At 43.8% G+C, this 26,411-nt stretch overlaps 1 protein-coding gene across 1 annotated transcript in view; it reads right to left on the reverse strand.

The window, feature by feature from the left end:
* Window positions 1-5,160: 5,160 nt before the first annotated feature.
* Window positions 5,161-26,411, reverse strand: part of birc6 (baculoviral IAP repeat containing 6) — a 155,109-nt gene continuing 133,858 nt past the window's right edge. The window contains 3 exon segments of the mRNA XM_041866138.2: window positions 5,161-6,086; window positions 6,921-7,055; window positions 24,238-24,426. Coding sequence (XP_041722072.2) covers window positions 5,907-6,086; window positions 6,921-7,055; window positions 24,238-24,426 — 504 coding nt within the window. The 3' untranslated portion in view covers window positions 5,161-5,906.

Here is a 26,411-nt window from a genome sequence, read left to right on the forward strand (position 1 = left end):
ACCTCAACCCCATCGAACACCTTTGGGATGAATTGGAACGCTGACTGCGAGCCAGGCCTAATCACCCAACATCAGTGCTCGACTTCACTAATGCTCTTGTGGCTGAATGGAAGCAAGTGCTCGCAGCAATGTTCCAACATCTAGTGGAAAGCCTTCCCAGAAGAGTGGAGGCTGTTATAGCAGCAAAGGGGGGGCCAACTCCATATCAATGCCAATGATTTTGGAATGAGATATTTGACGAGCAGGTGTCCACATACTTTTGGTGATGTAGTGTATTATCAATCTCTTTAAACCAATCATCAGTCATTTGTGTCAGTGCAGTACATGTCTCTATAAGCTAGCTGAAAGTATGTCGTCAATTTGTTTACAGATAAATAGCATTGTATTTGCTCAAACACTATTTTTAAAAACAGTTTGCTAAGAGTTGGCAACAAGCTGATACCACTCTTGGATAGTGGAATGACTTTGGCTTCCCTCCAGGCCTGAGGACAAACACCTTCCTCTAGACTCAGATTAAAGATATGACCGATAGGAGAGGCCATTGAGTCAGCTACCATCTTCAGTAGCTTTCCATCTAAGTTGCAATGCCAGGAGATTTGTCACTATTGATCGATAACAAGTTTTCTACCTCTCCCACACTAACGTTTCAAAATTCAAACTTACAAATGCTTTTCTTTAATGATTAGTTGTTTAATGCATGAATATGATGGCTCACTGTCCGTTGTTAGCATTTCCTGCCTAAGTTTGCCCATTTTGCCAATGAAGTAATCATTAAAATAATTGGCAACATCAAATGATTTTGTCATGAATAAGTCATCTGATTCAATGAAAGATGGAGTTGAATTTGTATTTCTGCCCATAATTTAATTTAAAGTACTCCAAAGTTTTTTTTCCATAATTCTTTATATCGTTGATCTTGGCTTCATAATACAGTTTCTTCTTCTTTTTGTTGTGTTTAGTCACATAATTTCTCAATTTGCAGTATGTCAGCAAGTCAGATGTGCAGCCAGACTTATTAGCCACTCCTTTTGCCCCATCTCTTTCAACCAGGCAGTTTTTCAATTCCTCATCAATCCATGGAGCCTAAACAGTTTCTTAACAGGTGCATGTTTGTCAATAATTGGAAGAAGCAATTTCATAAATTCATAATGTGCAGCGTCTGGATGCTCCTTATTAATCACATCAGACCAACAAATATCCACATAAGAGTCACAGCAAAATCTTTTGTATAATGTCTTATACACTATTTTAGGGCCAGCTCTTGTAACTTTGGCTTTCCTGGATATAGCCACTATATTGTGATCACTCCATCCAATGGGTACGAATACAGCTTTAGAACAAAGTTCTACAGTATTACTAAAAATGTGATCAATACATGTGGATGATCTTGTTCCTGAAGTGTATGTACAGGCACTGGTTAAAGTGAGAAGCCTCCTCTTGAGCGGACAGCTTGATTAAAACCAGTCAATATTTAGGTCCCCAAGAAAGTAGACGTCTGTTTACATCACATACACTATCAAGCATTTCACACACATTATTTAGATACTGACTGTAAGCACTTGGTGGCCTACAGCAACACCCCAAAATAATAGGCTTTAGATTATGGCAGGTGAACCTGCAACCACATCACTCCAATGACACTTGACATGAGATCTTCTCTAAGTATTACAGGGATATGGCTCTGAATACAGTGCATTCGGAAAGTATTCAGACCCCTTGACTTTTTCCACATTTTGTTACGTTACACCCTTATTCTAAAATTGATTAAATAACAAATGTTCCTCATCAATCTACATACAATACACCATAATGACAAAGCGAAAACAGGTTGACATTTTTGCAAATGGATTCGAAATAAAAAACAGAAATACCTTATTTACTTAAGTATTCAGACCCTTTGCTATGAGACTTGAAATTGAGCTTAGGTGCATCCTGTTTCCATTGATCATCATTGAGATGTTTATACAACTTGATTGGAGTCCACCTGTGGTAAATTCAATTGATTGGACATGAGTTGGAAAGGCACACACCTGTCTATATAAATGTCCCACAGTTGACAGTGCATGTCAGAGCAAAAACCAAGCCATGAGGTCGAAGGAATTGTCCGTAGAGCTCGGAGACAGGATTGTGTCGAGGCACAATCTGGGGAAGATCTGAGGAAGGGTACCAAAATATGTCTGCAGCATTGAAAGTGCCCAAGAACACAGTGGCCTCCATCATTCTTAAATGGAAGAAGTTTGGAACCACCCGGCCAAACTAAGCAATCGGAGGCGAAGGGCCTTGGTCAGGGAGGTGACCAAGAACCCGATGGTCACTCTTGACAGAGCTCCAGATTTCCTCTGTGGAGATGGGAGAACCTTCCAGAAGGACAACCATCTCTGCAGCACTCCACCAATCAGGCCTTTATGGTAGAGTGGCCAGACGGAAGCCACTCCTCAGTAAAAGGCACATGACAGACCACTTGGAGTTTGCCAAGATTCTCTGGACTGATGAAACCAAGATTGAACTCTTTGGGTTGAATGCCAAGCACCACGTCTGGAGGAAACCTGGTACCATCCCTACAGTGAAATATGGTAGTGGCAGCATCATAATAATATGCCATTTAGCAGACGCTTTTATCCAAAGCGACTTACAGTCATGCGTGCATACATTTGTTACGTATCATGCTGTGGGGATGTTTTTCAGCGGAAGGGACTGCGAGACTAGTCAGGGAAAGATGAACAGAGTGAAGTACAGAGAGATCCTTGACGAAAACCTGCTCTAGAGTGCTCAGGACCTGACTGGGGCGAAGGTTCACCTTCCAACAGGACAACGACCCTAAGCACACAGCCAAGACAACGCAGGAGTGGCTTCGGGACAAGTCTCTGAATGTCTTCGAGTGGCCCAGCCAAAGCCCAGACTTGAAACCGATCGAACATCTCTGGAGACACCTGAAAATAGCTGTACAGCGACACTCCCCATCCAACCTGACAGAGCTTGAGAGGATCTGCAGAGAAGAATGGGAGAAACTCCCCAAATACAGGTGTGCCAAGATTTTGGCGTCATACCAAAGAAGACTCGAGGCTGTAATCGCTGCCAAAGGTGCTTCAACAAAGTACTGAGGAAAGGGTCTAAATACTTGTGTATTTAGTTTTTGTATCTTTTATAAATTAGCAAAAATGTCTAAAAACCAGTTTTTGCTTCGTCATTGTGGGGTATTGTGTGTAGATTGATGAGGAAAAAAAGCAATTTAATCAATTTTAGAATAAGGCTGTAACGTAACAAAATGTGGAAAAAGTCAAGCGGTCTGAATACTTTCCCAATGCACTAATTAGGACTAATTTGGGCCTCAATTGACAATTTCCTTATATGAACAGTAACTCAGTAAAATCGTTGAAATTGTTCCGTATACATTTTTGTTCAGTATATATTAAATTATCAAAACATTGGGGAAAGGGTAATATATTGCAATACAGGGTTAATGTGATCAGAAATTTGAGACAAAAACAAACTCTGTTCACCTGTCAAGTATTGTGTGATTTGGGTTTAGATTCCCAACAATTGATTCAAACCCTGCTGCGTGTAGCCCATAGGTTTATTGCATGCCATTGTTGATTCTCCATGCAGAGCTTTACACTCCATGCATTTTCCAGTAGCTATTTCTCCTTCTACTTCACTGTGAGGTTTAAAGCATAGGATGAATAATGTATAGTGGGAGGGCTAAATCACAGAAGTGCATCCACCGTGCTGTTTTCCTTTATTCTACACCATAATCCCTGTTTATCCAAGCTTGCTGTACAAGAGCTCCGACAGGCATTCCCAAAGGCAGAGCTTTTGGGGAAAGGGATAACAGGATAGGGTTACAAAGGCTCAATGTTCCTTAGTCTTTACAAAACATTACGAACACCTACTCTTTCCATGACAGACTGACCAGGTAAATCCTGGTGATCCCTTATTGATGTCACTTGTTAAATCCACTACAATCATTGTAGATGAAGTGGAGGAGACCGTTTAAAGAAGGATCTTTAAGCCTTGAGACATGGATTATGTCTCAATTGGGCGGCAGGTAGCTTAGTGGTTAAGAGCGTTGTGCCAGTAATCGAAAGATCGCTGGTTCTAATCCCCGAGCTGACTATGTGAAAAATCTGTCGATGTGCCCTTGAGCAAGGCACTTAACCTTAATTGCTCCTGTAAGTCGCTCTGGATAAGATGAACTGAACAGTTTCCTGTGAGTATCAAGAATGGTCCAACTTCTAGCCAACTTGACACAACTGTGGGAAGCATTGGAGTCATGGGCCAGCATCCCTGTGGAACACTTGACACCTTGTAGAGTACATGCCCCGACGAATTGAGGCTGTTCTGAGGGCAAAGGGGGAGGTTCAACTCAATACTAGGACGGTGTTCTTATGTTTTGTCCACTCAGTGCATATTTGCTTAGGAGACAACTAGGGCAACATACAGCCAGCCATTTCACACCGAATCAAGCTGGATGTTGACTTTGGTAATTACGTTCTATGACAGTGAAACGCACAAGCCGATATAAGCTTATCTTATGGTAAGGAGGCTAGGAAAACAGAGAAGACTGACAGTTAGCTGTGGATGGCTAAACTGGCACTGAAAATCTGCAACCCAAAAACTGCACCAGCAAAGACAAAACAAAGTGTATCTAAATACTTCAGTTAAATAGTTGACTCATATAGATGGCCCGTTTCCCTGCACTGGTAAACAGCACTGGGCCTTCCAAGCCACTTTACAGTAGAAGCTCCCATGTGGATTGGTACCATGTTTTCCTTAAGAGGTTCAAGTCCAAGTTGTGTTCAACAATGCAGAAAGAAGCATTTGCACAATCAATCCAAAGCTCCATTTAATGTCCTACCAAAAGGAGTATGTGACTCAACCGGGAGTGAGTAAAACAGAAAGTGCTTTTTCTTTCACCGGAATAAACCTTTTCCAGACAGAGCAGAACGATCAATGTGTAGAAAGGTCAAATAATCAGTGAATTAACTTTTTCAAAGTATTTGGTATGATGTCAATGTAGATAAAAGCCACATAGCAGCTTTGCATCTTAGCGGGATTGTTGAACACACACAAAAATCACACATTCAGAAGCTTTCACATACCGGTACATATCCCAAGCACATCTTACATACTCAGACGCTTATCTACACAATCAGATCAATGTATATATCCGGGTTGCATTTATTAAACTTGCATTGAGAATTAGAGGCAAAAAAACTTGTTCATAGCGTTTTTGAACAGCCTGTAAAAAGGGTAACAAGTAATCATAGCAATTAAGAATGTAAATTTCAGCTTTTATTGAAGTTTCCAGGATCCTGTAGAAATCAAAAAAGCGATGTCAATGGGCAACCAGAAGATTTCTCAAATTAAGGAAAGTGTATGTTTTCTTTTAAATAGTATACTTAAAGAACAACCAATATATTATTGGTTACAACTGTCCTTGTGCTAACAGTCAAAACAATTGAAATTAACATTCAGTAAACATTCTTCTCTAATGGTAGGCTAGTTTCCTTATATATTCAGTGATTTCCTCTGTCATTATGTATACATAAACAAATTTAATAACATACCAATTAGTGGTTATTTCACAATTGAAGAAAAAGCACAAACAGTTTACACTGTTTTACAGGTAAAAATAAAAAGGTAATTTGTTTGTCGACTGTTTCCTTAAGGGCATAGCATAGTTTGGAGTTTTGTCTTATTTTTGTTGGTTTGTAAGCGGTTTCATTTTCATCTAGTTTTTTCGTCCTCTTTATTCAGCCATTACATAATTAGATTCTTACATACAAATATTGACAAAATGGTGGCTTGTGGTTCGAAGCCGTCAAAGTCTATTTAATAACAATAGTAATAGTTGTGAGGAGGAGTGGCCGCGGCTTAGGGTGGAGGGGAGCAAGGAGGGGCGGGACTCATAGCGGGCCCTCACTGCAGGGGCCGTCTTGGCTGCCACTTGGCTTCTCCGCGTCCTGATTGGGCAGCTCCTTGACCATGAGGGCGGCACTCTTGTCTGAGAACTCCTCCCCGTCAGGCTCCAGGCCCTCAGGGCAGGGCAGCTTCAGCAGCTCCTCTCGTAGCTGGGCCGTGTGCCTCTGGGTGGGGGAGAGAGGACAGAGTTATCACATAGGGCTCAGTTCAGAGCTACTATATGTTGTGAGGAGGCAAGTACAAACATGGGCTCTGATGAGGAAACAGATTAATACTCTTCCCAACAATAATGCCAAGGCCTTTGAACTCTAAATGCTCTTCCAAACCAATACAAATTTCAAGCCCACCATTTAAGTTTTGTCCAAAATACTCTTGGAGGTCACATGAATCCATTCCAGTTACCCTTTCAGTGCCAAAGCAGAGTATCTTGGATATCACTGAAGCAATGAAAAAAAGGACCACTTCCCACACAACACCTTAAAAAAAAGAAAACTGGAGAAAGGAATCAAGAATGTGCAAAAAAACAACAACCCATAATTTCAGAATCTGAACCTATTTGCTGGAGCAAGAGAAAAAAGCCCTCTGTGGCCCTGCTTTAAAACAGCAATGTGAGCGGCTTGCTGCGGACCTTTAGTTTTATCAGGGTGTCGAGATTATTTACACTGGGTATTAATTGAGGTTATTAACAGGCGGAGGAAGGGAGCCTTGCTGACAGTGAGCTGAGGGGAGTAGGACGCGCCCCTTATCTTTTCGGGCCGCCTCTTGAGACTGTCAGAGGTGGAAGCCAGCTGTGGCATGAATCAAGCCTGTCCACCATGCATAAGCACCAGGGATGTCGCCCTGAGCGACCAATCCAGACCTCATTAACACAAATCAGAACTGTGTGTTTGTGTGTGTAAATGTAAGTGAAAGGGGGATGAGGTGTTCACATCTGTGGTGAAGGACAACATTGTGATATGGTGCTAGGTCTCCTGTAGCTGAATAATGTGTTTGTTTACCTTCAATGCAGCAGCGTGATGGGACATGGTGCGGCCCACTCTCTTGTCACTGCTGTACTGCTGAATGTCTGCGATCCACTCCTCACACTGCGCCATGACCTCTACCCGCTTCAGGTAGAAGTGCTTGTGGATCACCTGGGGATTAGAACATCCATGAGTCTCAGAAAAAAACATGCAACACATTTACATTTAAATTTTAGTCATTTAGCAGACGCTCTTATCCAGAGCGACTTACAGTTAGTGAGTGCATACATTATATAAAAATAAAAAAAATCATACTGGCCCCCCGTGGGAATCGAACCCACAACCCTGGCGTTGCAAACGCCATGCTCTACCAACTGAGCTACATCCCTGCCGGCCATTCCCTCCCCTACCCTGGACGATGCTGGGCCAATTGTGCACCGCCCCATGGGTCTCCCGGTCGCGGCCGGCTACGGCCTGGATCCGAACCAGGATCTCTAGTGGCACAGCTAGCACTGCGATGCAGTGCCTTAGACCACTGCGCCACTCGGCAGTATTTACCTGTTTTAGTAGGGCCAGGAGTTTTTCCTGTAGGTATGTGCTGACCAGGAAAAACTATGGGCCCTAGTTATAGGCTATGGAATGCATAAAATATGCTGAGAAATGTAAAACTTACTTCCATGACAATGAGTGTAATGCACGGATAAATTCAATCAAATTTGCCCTTTGTTCTGCCTTCAATATAATCCTAATGTAACATTACTAGACCGCTGTCCAATGTGCCAGATTATAGAATGGTGAAATTAGAGCCAGCCAGCTTTGGAAATAAAATCCCCTAAAATTCCCCATGGTTCACACTGTAAAGGACAAAGGGTGAGTGCAGTGACACTGAAACTAATACCATTTCTTTGTTAGGCACATAACACCTCATCCCCCCCAGCCCAGGTGCCCCAACTCTTCGCCTTACCCACTTGGTTTCTGAAGCAGAAAAGGCTGGCTGTTTTGAAGAAAACCCAAACTTCTGAAAGTTTTCCTCTGCAACAGGAAGCAGCAGGAAGACTGGTCTTATTTCCCTCTGACTGGGAAGGGAGTTTGATCTTGGCAGGCAGGCTGATTTGAAGTGGAGAGTTAACTTAATAAATAGAAGGACCATCTCTCCACTGAAAAAGTTTTGAAGTGCTATGCAACGTCTCCCTTGACTGAGTTCTCCAGGTCTGCACAGAGCCTGAGAAGCTGGGTACGAGTAGGAACTCCAAACTATCGATAAGCAAAAAGGATTAGCAATGGAAAAACCCAGGGGCTATCAGACCTCCAATATCTCTACAGTCAGAGTGTGTGTGTGTGTGTGTGTGTGTGTGTGTGTGTGTGTGTGTGAGAAGCCTAACAACCAACCTCTGTCTTCAGCTTATTCTGATTGCTAGAGCTTACCAGAGCTTATTCTGATTGAAGGAGTCTAATCAAATAGCAGGATGATTGCTGGTAGGCACAGAACACAATAAGATGACTATAGGATCGAGCAGATCCAGAAACATGGGTGAAGGGAGTAAATCAATCCTGTCAAAATAAAGCATGACTGGCATGACTATTTGTTACGCCGGCTAAAGAAATGAGCCACCAAATCACAAAGACAAAAAGAACACCCGAGGGGTAGAATTGGCTCTCCACTGAAACCAAGATTAGATAGTAGATTAGATGTAGCCTAGTATTGAACTGTGTGGAGATCTATATAGTCCTAATTATTGGGAGGCAGCTCTCTATTTGAATTGAGAAGGGTTGGCTGCAAACCTGCTTTCTCAGTCAAGTCTCACTCTCCACACTGTGGGTCTGTGAGTGTTTATCACCAGGTCTCTCTGATGTCACAGCAACTCTTAAGTCGCTTTGGATAAAAGCGTCTGCTAAATGGCATATTATTATTATTATTATTATTACAGCAAGCCTTGCTCTGTGCTCCAGTCAGCCACTTCAGCCCCCCCCCTCCCAACACATGCTGCGATGAGTGATGTGTCAGTGATGTCAATCTACACACACCCCTCCTCAGTCGTCAACCCCCCGACCCCTCCATCCCTCATCCCCCGTCCTCTACCGTCCTCCCAGCATCAGTCTCTGTGGCGGACAAATTGGGATGCTACTGCTCTTCACGTTCCGTTTCACAACTATTGTTGGGGGATTAGTTATTATGGCTGCTGGTTTGTTATTTACCAGGATCAATCTGGAGAGAGGCAGGGAGAATGGGGCTGGGGCTGCGCTCTACTTCCCTCTCTCCTCTCCTGCTTGATTTACTTCGAATGATTTCTCCAATGCTCCCCAGCTGATTGCCGCAAATCTTTCAAGGTCACAATGGTGGGTAAACGTGGGAGAGCGAGCGGTGCTGTCGCTTCCTCGCAGCCGTTTACAAAGTGCTCCTACTCCCGGCCAAGGTTATTATAGTAAACTAAAACGAAAGCTAATCATGAAAAAACTATTTAGTAAACTGAAATAAAATAGTTAAACCCGTTAGAAAAACTACAACTATTTTCTTTGACTCCAAAACAAAATAAAATAAAATAAAAACAATCATGAAATTAGGGGTTTTCAAGCCACTGAATCTGGTGTGTAAATGCAGCGAGATGTTTCAAATAGGTCTAGCTTGTGCATCACTATCACTAGCAGTGGCGTAGGACGCACCCCCGCAGTACCCAACCAAAAATAAATAAATAAATAATATATATATATATATATATATATTTTTTTTAATTGGGTTGTAGAAAATCTGGTTTTAAAACTAACTGAAACAAAACTGATTTTAAAATAAAAATAGAAAAACAAATAGAAATAAAAACAAAACTATAAAAACCTTTCTCCCGGCGTTACGCAACTTCCCCCAGATTACCAGATAACGAGCCGCAGTGGTGGAGACGTTTGCACAAGGCTCATACCACTAGCAAAAGCCCAGAGGCTTAAAATCCAATAGAAAATAATATATAATATTGAAAGGCAGATCTAGGCTTGACATTATGTGGGAGACCTCCATTTAACATAGGCATTTAGAAATGCTTACCAATTCAAAAGGACTAAGTCCCCAGGGGCGTTTCGTATTGTAAGAGCACTGCACATGAGACTTTTGGCATTTCAGTACAGGCATCGGTCACATGGACGGGAGCGTTGTGCACATATCCCAGAGTCACTGAACATGGAACACAAGTACCCATCAGAGTAGGGTGTCTTGACAAATGACCTGTAAACGGTACGCTGGACACATACTGAATACACAAAAACACCAACCAATCCATGTGAGATACACACAATACAAAACAGACAAATGCGCATACATGCACACACTGGCATGGTCTGCTGATTGTGTGCTCTATTTCCAGATGATCTAAGTGACCATTTAGGTAATGCTGCCGTCCACTCATTACGCCAGAGGGCAGACGTGCGTGTGTGCCCATGTTTTTCTGCTTGCTCCACACACGAAGGGGTCAAGGGTGAGAATGAATCATGCTGTGGCCATTAAGTTATTTTTTGCATCCTGCTGCTCCTCTGACACAGAGTGCCTGCCTGCTGCATGCTAAGCCCCTGGTCTGCTCCTCTGCTGACCCTGGGAGCTCAGGTCTACTACACTACATCACCGTAAATACTCCCACTGTTCATACGGAGTAAGATGGACAACAGGAATCTCTGGAGGGGTAATCAGTTCGGAGCTGAGGTCACGCGCCTTGGCATCAGTGGGGGAGAGAGTGTGTGCATGTGTGACTACAGCTGGGACTGAGGCCGGGGTGGGGGAGTGGGGTGGGCAAAGGGGGGCAGGAGGAGAGTGAATCGAGGGGCTCCTTTCCCAACTGGGCATACGCAGCACGGCAGATGGCATGGCTGGACGGTCGGCCGCTGGGACAGGAAAAACAGCCCAGCTTTATTCATGCTGACCTCAACACCACCGCCCCAGCGTCCAGTGCTGTGTTTGTGTCTGCTAATGTCAGCATTCTCAAATTGTCGCCTGCATACCGCGTCATCCTCTCGACAGAGACGAGGAGATGCTCAACAGTAGCACTCCTGCAGAATCCCTCGCCGCCTGCTGCCAAAGACAACGTCCTATTCAGTCACAAAGATCCCGGTGACTAAACAGTGACATTTTAAAGCCCCCATCGTCACTTTTGACTGACACTCTGTAGAGGCGAGCAGCCGCTGCCACGGAATTGGGCCATGGAAAGGAAGGAGCGATGGGAGGGAGGAGGGGAGGTTAGGGGAATGATCAATTTCCTTGCCAGCGTAGCCATGGAAATCCCGGCGGCTGTGGCACATCACTCCTCCACTCTTGGCTTTCCCTGCTCCGTGTATGTGTGTGAGAGAGAATCCAAAACCAGTCAAGCTTTCTCTCCCTTTCTCCCAGTCACGAAACCAAGCACAGGAGCCCTATCTAACCTCCAGCCAGACTATAGAGCAGCCTGCAGTATTCTCAACCAAGCTGTGCTGGGTTAGCGGGTTACACAGAGAGTAGTCAACGCCCCAGCCTTGATAGGGCCCACTGGGCAGAGGTGTCTCGCTAAAACCCATAAATAATGCACTGTAATGGAGTGTGCTCAACACAATAACTCATTTCCTTGACTGTGTGTGTGTGTGTGTGTGTGTGTGTGTGTGTGTGTGTGTGTGTGTGTGTGTGTGTGTGTGTGTGTGTGTGTGTGTGTGTGTGCGCGGGCCCTCCACTGATGCATCCTCCTCTTGTTTACATGATACATGAACACATAAGGTAACTAGCGCCATCTGCTCTGGGAGGTCCTTGGACCGTGATTCTAACATACTGTCTATAGTATACCTGGCCAGGGCTGGCAGAGGTCAAGACAAGAACATGCTCGTCTCATAACGGTTTCCATAACTTCCCCCATCGTCACAACAGTGGATACCCCATATAAATATAATTATTAATTATATTTCTATGGGAAAGCCCTTTGATAATGAGCTCCATCCTTGTGTGGACTGATCTATGAAGAGAGGACAGGGGTATCGGTCTCGCTAAGCTCCTGAGGGAAAATGCTTTGGAGTGGTGGGTTTGAGATGTCAGCCACAGCAAAGCCTCCCATAATGGCCTTTTCATACTCGAGCGGGCTGCGCGTGTTGGACCCCTCGGCTCTCTCTCACACATGGGATTCATTTTTCAACGGCCGACCTGTTGTTCCTAATTCCACCTGACAATCTCCTGCTGCATTATTCAAGGTTGCTTTTTATTCTCCATCTCAGACTATAAATAGGGCATAGAAACTTTGGATTCTCAGACACAATACCTCTGCACCAAAAATAAATAAGTCTACGGTGTCACAGCTTTCACGGTTTACATGAGCGGAAAGAGACAGCGCTGAGCTTGCAGCATCATTAAAACGGAGACAATTAGTACTGTATGTGTGTGCCGCGGATATTCTCTGTTTGCAGCTAGTATTTTGCTCTGTGTCTCTGCCATGGGCTCAGATGGGAAAAGGGCAGCGCAGGATCATGCAGGTGTGTCACACGAGCCTAATTGAATTTCAGGAGGGCACTAAGGCAGTTTTGCAGGCAGTATTGCAGACACCTGCCGTTTTCCCCAGCTCCCGGCTCCAATGGCCCATTTCACATTGAGCCGTGCTTCTACCACAGAGCATGGAATATTACTGGGAGCAGCTGACGTGACAGTTTGGGTGTGTGTCCTGAACTCGCTCACACGTCCTGTACTTCAACAGGACCTCTACCTCAACAGATTGGAGACCATTTGTCTTTGATTAACTATTTCCAAACTTTACGTCTGATTCTTCTGGTTGTGCATTAGGCAATATATGCCAATGTGTTCCCCTAGTTTGATGCATTTCTCCAGGTAATCCTGTTGAGAATCGACATCTCTTTTTCGGGGGAAGACTTCTCCAGGTACGGTTCTATATCTACGAGATGTGGTCACATGGGGCCAAATAGATCCCGGACGAGGCTAAGGCTATGACGGTAAAATGCCCATTTACGGTTTCATCTCACTGCGCAATCCACGGTCTCATCAGCCCAACCAGGCAATTTATAAACTTAATCTCCACTGTAAAAAAGCATCTAGACATTATCTCCCCTTTATTTTAGACTAGCATTTGGTTTTCAACAGCAGAGATTTGTATAAACCTTGCGGTCTGTCTCTCCGACATTTAAAAGTGTTTCAATACTGAAATTCGATCTCCACTGTCCCATTGAGGATTAACGTGTCGGATGAGACAGACAAATTTTCTCAGCCTATCAAAATCACCATAACTTTTATGGCTAAATACAAATAAATGTCAAAAGAAAAACAGGTCAAACAAAATGAAATGCAGCTAGTTTGCTGTCTTTCCAGCTTCAGTTTGAATTGATTGTTAGCTGTGTAGTTCGCTAGCTCCTCTGAACAGTGTCCTGACGAAAAAGCACATTTTCTATGCCAGGCGAAATTGCGCATAATTAGCTCATTGTTATGGATCCAAATAAATGTCACTTGAAAACAGCTTAAAGAAACCCAAATGCAGCTATTTTACTGTTATTCTGGCTGCACTGTTTGACTTGACTTTAAGTGAACTGTACTCGGCTAGCTTGCAAGCAAGGGATAAGAACATTGCCAGGCAGCACGGCAATGGAACATTTAGAAGGAACGACTGAGTCGCATCCATAGATGTGGAACAAAAATACTTCACGTCTCTGGCACACTAACCGATAGAATGAACGACCAGCCGGCTTGTGTAGCAACCCTAGATTTGTATAGGGACTATTTAGTGGGAGGAGGAAATGGTATGAATAAATTCATCAAAATAAAATGTTAAGAAAAAATGTCAATCATTATTTGAATATGTTGGTAACCCGTTGTATAACGGTTAATGCCCTCGAAGCCGGTGTTTGGAGGATATATTAGCACGGTTTGATGGTCCGAGTCGAACACCGGCTTCTCGGGCATTATCACTTAACACAAGAACCGCTAAAGCAGTTAGACTGCTCATTAATAAAATACAAAAAGTATTACTGCCATTTTTAAAGTCATGCCCCCCTCCGTCCTTGACTTTTCCTGACTAAGTCTATATGACACTGCCGTTGTTAGAATCTCAATATGACAAACCGAACTGGAATTATAACCAGTTGTCATTTTTGGAATGATTTCCCCCCGTTGCCCCTCCTTTTCCAGATAGTTGGGCCTGCTCCACTCCTTCTCCCGACAGTGGAATGTGCTCAGTGCCCAGTTGTTAAATCACCCCGATAATTGCCTCGAAACTGAACCAAAACAATACCGAAACTAATTTCACACATTGAACAGATGAAATAAATGAAGTAAAATATGATGGGGAAAAGGGAGAGAATGGGTGAGTTGACGAATGTGGGGAAGTGAACTATGCATAATTAAGTAATCACCAATTGTGAATGGAGAACAGGGCGGGCCATTCTACAGAATTGGTATATTCAAATTGTACTCTCAAAATGTTATGTACCCTATATCAGTCCACCAAATCCAAGCAGTTTTAGCAGTAACTCTGGCCTACTTGGAGTACACTATGAGAGCTTGTGTAATTTACAATGGCAAGAAGACCAAGATGAATGGATGCACATGATGCGTTAGCGCTGCTACAAGATCTGAATGAAAACGACTCGGATGGCATGGAATAAATGAATCATGACATATCTGATGATTATTGTTCTGATTCTGAGCCTCCGCCTGAATAACCTACACCTCCTAGGCCTAAGTGCCAGAACAGTGTGCACTGAGCAGGTGCCCACGCCACTACCAAATGAAACGGTGAGACAGGAGAGAGGAAGGCACGGCACCGTTTAGATAGAACAAGCCGATGACAATGCTATCAGCACAAAATGTCAACACAGAGAGCAGCCCCAACTCCTCAAGCAAAAAACAACATCAGCAATGCACTCACCAGCTTTCATTGCAATGCACTCACCAGCTTTCATTGTTTACAGCGCATTCGGAAAGTATTCAGACCCCTTCACTTTAAATTAATGTATTTCCTCAACAATCTACACACAATACCCCATAATGACAAAGCGAAAACAGGTTTTTATAAATTATTGCAAATGTAATAACAAAAAAACAACAGAAATACCTTATTTACAGTGGGGAAAAAAAGCATTTAGTCAGCCACCAATTGTGCAAGTTCTCCCACTTAAAAAGATGAGAGAGGCCTGTAATTTTCATCATAGGTACACGTCAACTATGACAGACAAATTGAGAATTTTTTCCCCAGAAAATCACATTGTAGGATTTTTAATGAATTTATTTGCAAATTATGGTGGAAAATAAGTATTTGGTCAATAACACAAGTTTCTCAATACTTTGTTTTATACCCTTTGTTGGCAATGTCACAGGTCAAACGTTTTCTGTAAGTCTTTACAAGGTTTTCACACACTGTTGCTGGTATTTTGGCCCATTCCTCCATGCAGATCTCCTCTAGAGCAGTGATGTTTTGGGGCTGTCGCTGGGCAACACGGACTTTCAACTCCCTCCAAAGATTTTCTATGGGGTTGAGATCTGGAGACTGGCTAGGCCACTCCAGGACCTTGAAATGCTTCTTACGAAGCCACTCCTTCGTTGCCCGGGCGGTGTGTTTGGGATCATTGTCATGCTGAAAGACCCAGCCACGTTTCATCTTCAATGCCCTTGCTGATGGAAGGAGGTTTTCACTCAAAATCTCACGATACATGGCCCCATTCATTCTTTCCTTTACACGGATCAGTCGTCCTGGTCCCTTTGCAGAAAAACAGCCCCAAAGCATGATGTTTCCACCCCCATGCTTCACAGTAGGTATGGTGTTCTTTGGATGCAACTCAGCATTCTTTGTCCTCCAAACACGACGAGTTGAGTTTTTACCAAAAAGTTATATTTCTCCCAATCCTCTTCTGGATCATCCAAATGCACTCTAGCAAACTTCAGACGGGCCTGGACATGTACTGGCTTAAGCAGGGGGACACGTCTGGCACTGCAGGATTTGAGTCCCTGGCGGCGTAGTGTGTTACTGATGGTAGGCTTAGTTACTTTGGTCCCAGCTCTCTGCAGGTCATTCACTAGGTCCCCCCGTGTGGTTCTGGGATTTTTGCTCACCGTTCTTGTGATCATTTTAACCCCACAGGGTGAGATCTTGCGTGGAGCCCCAGATCGAGGGAGATTATCAGTGTTCTTGTATGTCTTCCATTTCCTAATAATTGCTCCCACAGTTGATTTCTTCAAACCAAGCTGCTTACCTATTGCAGATTCAGTCTTCCCAGCCTGGTGCAGGTCTACAATTTTGTTTCTGGTGTCCTTTGACAGCTCTTTGGTCTTGGCCATAGTGGAGTTTGGAGTGTGACTGTTTGAGGTTATGGACAGGTGTCTTTTATACTGATAACAAGTTCAAACAGGTGCCATTAATACAGGTAACGAGTGGAGGACAGAGGAGCCTCTTAAAGAAGAAGTTACAGGTCTGTGAGAGACAGAAATCTTGCTTGTTTGTAGGTGAACAAATACTTATTTTCCACCATAATTTGCAAAAAAATTAATTAAAAATCATACAATGTGATATTCTGGATTTTTTTCCCACATTTTGTCTGTCATAGTTGACGTGTACCTATGATGAAAATTACAGGCCTCTCTCATCTTTTTAAGTGGGAGAACATGCACAATTGGTGGCTGACTAAATACTTTTTTCCCCCACTGTACATAAGTATTCAGACCCTTTGCTATGAGACTCGAAATTGAGCTCAGGTACATCCTGTTTGCATTGATCATCCTTGAGATGTTTCTACAACTTGACTGGAGTGCACTTGTGGTAAATTCAATTGATTGGACATGATTTGGAAAGGCACACACGTCTATATAAAGTCCCACAGTTGACAGTGCATGTCAGAGCAAAAACCAAGCCAGGAAGGAATTGTCCGCAGAGCTCCGAGACAGGATTGTGTCGAGGCACAGATCTGGGGAAGGGTACCAAAAAATGTCTGCAGCATTGAAGGTCCCCAAGAACACAGTGGCCTCCATCATTCTTAAATGGAAGAAGTTTGGAACCACCAAGACTTCCTAGAGCTGACCACCCAGCCAAACTGAGCATTCGGGTGAGAAGGGCCTTGGTCAGGGAGTTGACCAAGAATCCGATGGTCTCACTGACAGAGCTCCAGAGTTCCTCTGTGGAGATGGGAGAACCTTCCAGAAGGACAACCATCTCTGCAGCACTCCACCAATCAGTCCTTTACGGTAGAGTGGCAAGACAGAATCCACTCCTCAGTTAAAAGCACATGACAGCCCGCTTGGAGTTTGCCAAAAGTCACCTGAAGGGCTCTCAGACCATGAGAAACAAGATTCTCTGGTCTGATGAAACCAAGATTGAACTCTTTGGCCTGAATACCAAGCGTCACGTCTGGAGGAAACCTGCCACCATCCCTACGGTGAAGCATGGTGCTGAAAGCATCATGCTGTGGGGACGATTTTCAGCGGCAGGGACTGGGAGACTAGTCAGGATCGAGGGAAAGATGAACTGAGCAAAGTACAAAGAGATCCTTGCTGAAAATCTGCTCCAGAGTGCTCAGGACCTCAGACTGGGGCGAAGGTTCACCTTCCAATAGGACAACGACCCTAAGCACACAGCCAAGACAACGCAGGAGTGGCTTTGGGACAAGTCTCTGAGTGGCCCAACCAGAGCCCGGACTTGTACCCGATCAAACATCTCGGGACAGACCTGAAAAAAGCTGCGCAGCGACGTTCCCCATCCAGCCTGACAGAGCTTGAGAGGATCTGCAGAGAATAATGGGAGAAACTACCCAAATACAGGTGTGCCAAGCTTGTAGCGTCATACCCAAGAAGATTCGAGGCTGTAATCGCTGCCAAAGGCGCTTCAACAAAGTACTGAGTAAAGGGTCTCGATACTTAATGTAAATGTGATCCGTTTTCAACAAATGTTATACACTTGCAAAAATGTCTAAAAACCAGTTTTTGCTTTGTCATTATGGGGTATTGTGTGTAGATTGATGAGAAAAAAAGTAATCCATTGTAAAATAAGGCTGTAACGTAAATTGTCTGAATACTTTCCGAATGCACTGTACACTGTATGCACAATTATTAGGCAAGTCAGTATTTTGACCATATCATCATTATTATGCATATTTCCCAACTCCAAGCTGTATAAACTGGAATGCTTATTGGATTTAAGCATATCAGGTGATGTGCATTTGTGTAATGAGGGAGGGTGTGGCCTAAGGAGATCAACACCCTATATCAAGGTGTGTATAATTATTAGGCAGCTTATTTTCCTCAGGCAAAATGGGCCAAAAAAAGAGATTTAACAGACTCTGAAAAGTCAAAAATTGTAAAAAAATCTTTCAGAGGGATGGAGCACTCTAGAAATTGCTAGGATATTGGGGCGTGATCACAGAACCAAACGTTTTGTTGCAAATAGTCAACAGGGTTGCAAGAACCGTGTTGAGAAAAAAATATGCAATTTTAACTGCCAAAGATTTGAGAAGAATCAAACGTGAAGCTACCAGGAACCCATTATCCTCCAGTGCTGTCATATTCCAGAACTGCAACCTACCTGGAGTGCCCAGAAGTACAAGGTGTTCAGTGCTCAGAGACATGGCCAAGGTAAGGAAGGCTGAAACCCGACCACCACTGAACAAGACACATAAGTTGAAACGTCAAGACTGGGCCAAGAAATATCGGAAGACAGATTTTTCAAAGGTTTTATGGACTGATGAGATGAGAGTGACTCTTGACGGACCAGATGGATGGGCCCGTGGCTGGATCAGTAACGGGCACGGAGCTCCACTTCGACTCAGACGCCAGCAAGGTGGAGGTGGGGTACTGGTATGGGCTGGTATTATTAAAGATGAGCTAGTTGGACCTTTTCGGGTTGAAGATGGACTCAAACTAAACTCCCAAACCTACTGCCAGTTTTTAGAAGACACTTTCTTCAAGCAGTGGTACAGGAAAAAGTCTGCATCTTTCAAGAAGACCATGATTTTTATGCAGGACAATGCTCCATCGCATGCATCAAAGTACTCCACTGCATGGCTAGCCAGTAAAGGCCTTAAAGAATAATGACATGGCCCCCTTCCTCACCTGACCCTTCTTAAACGGTCGATTTACGGTGAAGGAAAACAGTACACCTCTCTGACCAGTGTCTGGGAGGCTGTGGTTGCTGCTGCACAAAAAGTTGATCGTCAACAGATCAAGAAACTGACAGACTCCATGGATGGAAGGCTTATGACTGTTATTGAAAAGAAGGGTGGCTATATTGGTCACTGATTTTCTTTTGAAATGTCAGAAATGTTTATTTGTAAATTTTGAGTTTGTTTATTATTCTCACTGTAACAGATGAAAATAAACAAGTGAGATGGGGAACTTTTAGTTTTTCATTTAGTTGCATAATAATTCTGCACACTAAAAGTTGCCCAATAATTGTGCACACATTTTTATTTTATTTCACCTTTATTTAACCGGGTAAGCCAGTTGAGAACAAGTTCTCATTTACAACTGCGACCTGGCCAAGATAAAGCAAAACAGTGCGATAAAAACAACACAGAGTTACATATGGGGTAAACAAAACATAAAGTGCGAATGTAGTAAGTTATGGAGGTAAGGCAATAAATAAATAGGCCATAGTGCAAAAATAGTTACAATTTCGTAATTAACACTGGAATGATAGATGTGCAAAAGATGATGTGCAAATAGAGATACCGGGGTGCAAATTAGCAAAATAAATAAATAATATGGGGATGAGGTAGTTGGGTGGGCTAATTTCAGAATGGCTGTGTACAGGTGCAGTGAGCTGTTCTGACAACTGACGCTTAAAGTTAGTGAGGGAGATAAGAGTCTCCAGCTTCAGAGATTTTTGCAGTTAGTTCCAGTCATTGGCAGCAGAGAACTGGAAGGAATGGCGGCCAAAGGAGGTGTTGGCTTTGGGGATGACCAGTGAGATATACCTGCTGGAGCGCAGACTACGGGTGGGTGTTGCTATGGTGACCAGTGAGCTAAGATAAGACGGGGATTTGCCTAGCAGTGATTTATAGATGACCTGGAGCCAGTGGGTTTGGCGACGAATATGTAGTTGGCTGGCCCTCACAAGAGCGTACAGGTCACAATGGTGGGTAGTATATGGGGCTTTGGTGACAAAACGGATAGCACTGTGATAGACTACATCCAATTTGCTGAGTAGAGTGTTGGAGGCTATTTTGTAAATGACATCGCCGAAGTCAAGGATCGGTAGGATAGTCAGTTTTACGAGGGCATGTTTGGCAGCATGAGTGAAGGAGGCTTTGTTGCGAAATAGGAAGCCGATTCTAGATCTAACCTTTGATTGGAAATGCTTGATGTGAGTCTGGAAGGAGAGTTTACAGTCTAACCAGACACCTAGGTATTTGTAGTTGTCCACATTCTCTAGGTCAGACCCGCCGAGAGTAGTGATTCTAGTCGGGCGGGCGCAAGCAGCGTTCGGTTGAAGAGCATGCATTTAGTTTTACTAGTGTTTAAGAGCAGTTGGAGGCTACGGAAGGAGTGTTGTATGGCATTGAAGCTCGTTTGGAGGTTTGTTAACACAGTGTCCAATGAAGGGCCAGATGTATACAAAATGGTGTCGTCCGCATAGAGGTGGATCCGAGCGTCACCAGCAGCAAGAGCGACATCATTGATATACACAGAGAATAGAGTCGGCCCGAGAATTGAACCCTGTGGCACCCCCATAGAGACAGCCAGAGGTCCAGACAACAGGCCCTCCGATTTGACACATTGAACTCTCTGAGAAGTAGTTGGTGAACCAGGCGAGGCAGTCATTAGAGAAACCAAGGCTATTTAATAATATAATATAATATGTAATAATAATAATAATAATAACAATAATATATAATAATAATATGCCATTTAGCAGACGCTTTTATCCAAAGCGACACAGTCATGCGTGCATAATTTTTTTGTGTGTGTATTTAGTCTGCCAACAAGAATGCGGTGGTTGACAGAGTCGAAAGCCTTGGCCAGGTCGATGAAGACGGCTGCGCAGTCCTGTCTCCAAAGAAAGCCACAACCTCACTTTTACGTTCTTAAATATTAAGGTTTGAGGTTTATTAACATTAATTATGTTTAGGCTACTGATGGTTGGGGGATTTTTTGGGTCGTTATAAAAATAAGCTGTTAGCGTGTTCCAACACAAATGCTTTCAGTTATATAGTAGTAACAAAAGGCACTCCATGAATACAATTGATTGAACACATGAATTTCTTTATTTTACGTATAGCCTACAGTAACATACTGTAAACAAATGAAAACGCTATTTGAAATACAATAAGAGTATTCTAATGTTACCTTAGACCTTCATAAACACAACCAAATGATAATTCTTGCGATAGCATACAGTGGGGGAAAAAAGTATTTAGTCAGCCACCAATTGTGCAAGTTCTCCCACTTAAAAAGATGAGGCCTGTAATGTTCATCATAGGTACACGTCAACTATGACAGACAAAATGAGATTTTTTTTCTCCAGAAAATCACATTGTAGGATTTTTAATGAATTTATTTGCAAATTATGGTGGAAAATAAGTATTTGGTCAATAACAAAAGTTTCTCAATACTTTGTTATATACCCTTTGTTGGCAATGACACAGGTCAAACGTTTTCTGTAAGTCTTCACAAGGTTTTCACACACTGTTTCTGGTATTTTGGCCCATTCCTCCATGCAGATCTCCTCTAGAGCAGTGATGTTTTGGGGCTGTCGCTGGGCAACACAGACTTTCAACTCCCTCCAAAGATTTTCTATGGGGTTGAGATCTGGAGACTGGCTAGGCCACTCCAGGACCTTGAAATGCTTCTTACGAAGCCACTCCTTCATTGCCCGGGCGGTGTGTTTGGGATCATTGTCATGCTGAAAGACCCAGCCACGTTTCATCTTCAATGCCCTTGCTGATGGAAGGAGGTTTTCACTCAAAATCTCACGAAACATGGCCCCATTCATTCTTTCCTTTACACGGATCAGTCGTCCTGGTCCCTTTGCAGAAAAACAGCCCCAAAGCATGATGTTTCCACCCCCATGCTTCACAGTAGGTATGGTGTTCTTTGGATGCAACTCAGCATTCTTTGTCCTCCAAACACGACGAGTTGAGTTTTTACCAAAAAGTTCTATTTTGGTTTCATCTGACCATATGACATTCTCCCAATCCTCTTCTGGATCATCCAAATGCACTCTAGCAAACTTCAGACGGGCCTGGACATGTACTGGCTTAAGCAGGGGGACACGTCTTGCACTGCAGGATTTGAGTCCCTGGTGGCGTAGTGTGTTACTGATGGTAGGCTTTGTTACTTTGGTCCCAGCTCTCTGCAGGTCATTCACTAGGTCCCCCCGTGTGGTTCAGGGATTTTTGCTCACCGTTCTTGTGATCATTTTGACCCCACGGGGTGAGATCTTGCGTGGAGCCCCAGATCGAGGGAGATTATCAGTGGTCTTGGATGTCTTCCATTTCCTAATAATTGCTCCCACAGCTGATTTCTTCAAACCAAGCTGCTTACCTATTGCAGATTCAGTCTTCCCAGCCTGGTGCAGGTCTACAATTTTGTTTCTGGTGTCCTTTGACAGCTCTTTGGTCTTGGCCATAGTGGAGTTTGGAGTGTGACTGTTTGAGGTTGTGGACAGGTGTCTTTTATACTGATAACAAGTTCAAACAGGTGCCATTAATACAGGTAACGAGTGGAGGACAGAGGAGCCTCTTAAAGAAGAAGTTACAGGTCTGTGAGAGCCAGAAATCTTGCTTGTTTGTAGGTGACCAAATACTTATTTTCCACCATAATTTGCAAATAAATTCATTAAAAATCTTACAATGTGATTTTCTGGATTTTTTCTCTCTCAATTTGTGTCATAGTTGACGTGTACCTATGATGAAAATTACAGGCCTCTCTCATCTTTTTAAGTGGGAGAACTTGCACAATTGGTGGCTGACTAAATACTTTTTTCCCCCACTGTATATGAAATGAATTAATTACACTGTTAGAACGTTGCAGTCAAAATGACTGCTCATTAGCTTGAAGGGGGGTCCCTCAAGGCCCAGCAGTTTTAGTGTTAACTGGCTTTCCACCCTGTCTCTCTATACAAATGAGAGATAGAGGACATGGCAGTGCTCTCCAAACCTCCACATCCCCACTCGGTCTCCCCAGTCTGGCTTGCTCACAGGGCTAATCACGACTGTCTGACGGCCTGCTAAATAATGTCTTGCTGAAGGAAAACATTGGTCCGGAGGCTCAGGTTGAGACCCACAGACAGACGTCCTGTCCTCTCTTCTCTTCTGATTGCAGGTAGCGAGCGACCGGAAAATACATTATTGTCTGGCAAAGCCAAGGTGCTTGGCAGAGCATCAAGCATCTGGGATCTTAATTTCATTCTGTGTTTTCATCCAGGACTACATTCCCAGAATCCAATATTTTAAATCGATGTTGGCTGTGTGTGTGTACACGCATATACACACACAGGCGATCGACAGAGCAAAGCCAATGACAGTGCCATTAATAAGTTATTTCTTGCTGTGTCATGAAGCTCCAATGAGTTACAATGTGACTGACACAGAGACCGAGAGAGATGGAGAAAGAAGCGAGTGAGTGGAATATCGGGGGCTGAGTTCTATCTGCTCCCAGTGTGAGTGATTAGATATAGCACGTTAGAAGCCTAACTGAAGTGTTTATCTGGCTGTGGTGCCCTAAGTTCCCTCCATCAGACAGCAGCACACACACACAGGGAAAGCTTATGTGGCACTGACACGCCCCTCCTGCCTGGAGGAAATAATGAGAAACCTATTTTTCTACCGACCTCCCTCTACCTCCCAATCTCCCTCTGCTTCACTTTCTTTCCCTCGACCCCCACCCTCTCTCCATCTTCCCCTCCCCTCCATCCTCTCGCTACACCTCTCCTTACTTCTTTCCCTCCCTCCCTCCCTCGCTCCACTCCTCTCCCTCTCTAGGCAGAGTTGGTGACTGACCGCTATCAGCCTGCGCGGCCAGAGTCAAGGACAGGAGGGAATCAAAAAACGGGGGCGATATTATCGACCTTAGAATTAATCAACATTGAATGTATTATCTGCCACTGTCGTAATACAGTCCCAAAGTCCTTTACAATCCTTTATCAGACCATTTGTTTAATGGCTGGTAGCTACTGTAACAAGGGAGCATGGTTAGTGTTATGGTAATCCATGACAGAGAATGATCCTACAGTAGAATTGAGACGCATTATTAAACACTGATGTGGGCCAGGTTGAGGTGTCAGGAAAGGTGAGGGTTAAGATTAACAGGAGGAAGGGTCCGGGTTATTTAATGCTCTTACCTCTTTCAAGGAGGATGCGAGGTAACCTAACAGTGTGTATGAAAGGGTGAGGCACTGTAGGATAGCCTGATAGCGGTTGGGGGGGGGGGGGGGCTCACCTCTTTGAAGCAAGGTGAGGGGTTGCGCATCTGCTCCAGCATGGCCCACTTGACGGAGGCCTGCCGGATGTTTCCGTCGTACTCGCGGGAGCTCTGTGTGCCGCTGGGGGTTCCGCGTGAACGCTCGTAGCCCGGCTCGTTGAAGTAAGGCTCCGACACCAGGATCAGAGACTGCACCGATACCAGTACCTGGAGGAGAGAGAGAGAGAGAGAGAGAGAGAGAGAGAGAGAGAGAGAGAGAGAGAGAGAGAGAGAGAGAGAGAGAGAGAGAGAGAGAGGAGAGCGATTAATGGAATGTATTTGATCATTACGAAATACACATACAGCCATAACTTGTAGGGAGGTTGCTGAAGGGTGTGTGTGTAGAGAGCCGGAGGGGGAGCAAGAGAGAGATCAAGAAAAGGAAGAGGAGACAGAAGCAGTGGGAGAGGTGAGAACAATGAGCATCGCAGCAGAAAGCATTGGGGACACCCTTTACCCTTTACAGACAGACTTTACAGTGTGTTTGTTGCCTGTAAATAAAAATCTGGCAATGTTTTTTAGAACCCAATTCATACAGTCCCTTTACAACATTCTTGCCGGGATGAGCCTTTTATATCTCCCGTGCACAACGGCAAGTTTTGGAGTGGGAGTAGATGTGGGCTGATGTGGGTGGACGCCTATTTTAATCAATCCATTGAATATACAGCATCACAAAGACATCCATTATTCATTTGTATTAGGCAGGTCCTAAGAAACATTATAAGACTAATAAAATGCATTTTCAAAATAATAGAATGGCATATTTGGAGTTTAATTATGTTACTGATCTGTGCAGCCTATAGGCGACATGGCTGAGCCATGCAAATGAAATCCATCGGCCAAGCTATTTTGTCAATTAAACAGACAAGACACACTTAGGCTACCCTGATCACAGTCAACACATATTTTATAGTAGGCTAAGAATATAAAGAAATATAACAATCAAATACAAATAATATTTTCCCAACACAACTTGCTTCACAGCAACGTGTGGAACCGCTGTCATAAAAGCGATATTTTGAAACAGAGCCTAAGACAAGCCCATTAGTTTTGTTGCTTTCCTATCCCCACTCTGCTTTGTTAGGGAGCAGGCGTAGGGTCTTACATTGAGTATCTTCATCATGATACCGATAAAATAATAGCAATGTATATTTTCAAAAAGCATGCGAGTCTCGTGTTCCTATTTCACAACCCCTTCTGGAGTTGCCTATACATGATCAAGCAAAATAGACCTACACTTGATAGAAACATTTATAGATGAGCTATACGACCTCTACTTATTTAATAGCATTTTATTCGATTTATTCCCCACAGTAATTCTTTATGGATCCATCCAGTTGTGGTTAAGAAAACAATGCATGTTGTGGGCTATGTGAAGAGATGGGTGACGTGACATGCCTTGCAAAGTTTAGAACTGCCAGGAGGATAGTAGTAACAGGCGCTGCTTAGCAACCATCAAAAGCTGAAGAGCGAAGTGCGTGCCAATGCCTCCTCCGCATTACGGCTGCATTTCATACTAAGCCATAGGCAGAACTTTACAGCAATAAAGACTACGTCGGTTCGCGGGAAATAAAAGGTTTGATACCGGAAACACCTTTCAGATATAAAGAAAACGTGTAAAAAAGTTGGTGGGATGCTAAAGTTGACTGAAAAATGTTTGAAAGGTGTTTAAGAGAGCGTCAAGATAAAAGCATACATTTTCGCTCTGTAAAAAAATAATATATCTTTGTAACGATTCAATTAATGCCCAGGGTCGTCTCAAGGAGACTGGGTAAACGGCTTTCTCCATCACTCTGCCCAATTTATATTACCCACAGAGCCACTCTGTCTGGGCGGCTGCCTTCCCGTCTGCCAGCCCAAGCTGGACAACACTCAAGGTTCTCCAACCATTTGGCCCTGACGGTCAAGTAGATGTCAGCCTAACAATAGTTGATTACCCCAATCCTTACCTCAACCATTAATGAGGATGAAGAAATTGATACTGCATGAGTGCCAAAGGACTATGTCTACCAACTCTGACCCTGGTGACCTTTTCCTATCTACTCTCTGAACCCCCCCCTCCTGCACCCTCCCCCAACCTGCTCACCGGATCTAGATATCAGGGTCAGCTGATTTTGAATTGATTCCACCACTCCCCCATTCAGCCTCCTATT

The sequence above is a fragment of the Coregonus clupeaformis genome, chromosome 37 (genome assembly GCF_020615455.1).
Source record: "Coregonus clupeaformis isolate EN_2021a chromosome 37, ASM2061545v1, whole genome shotgun sequence".
NCBI lineage: Eukaryota > Metazoa > Chordata > Actinopteri > Salmoniformes > Salmonidae > Coregonus > Coregonus clupeaformis.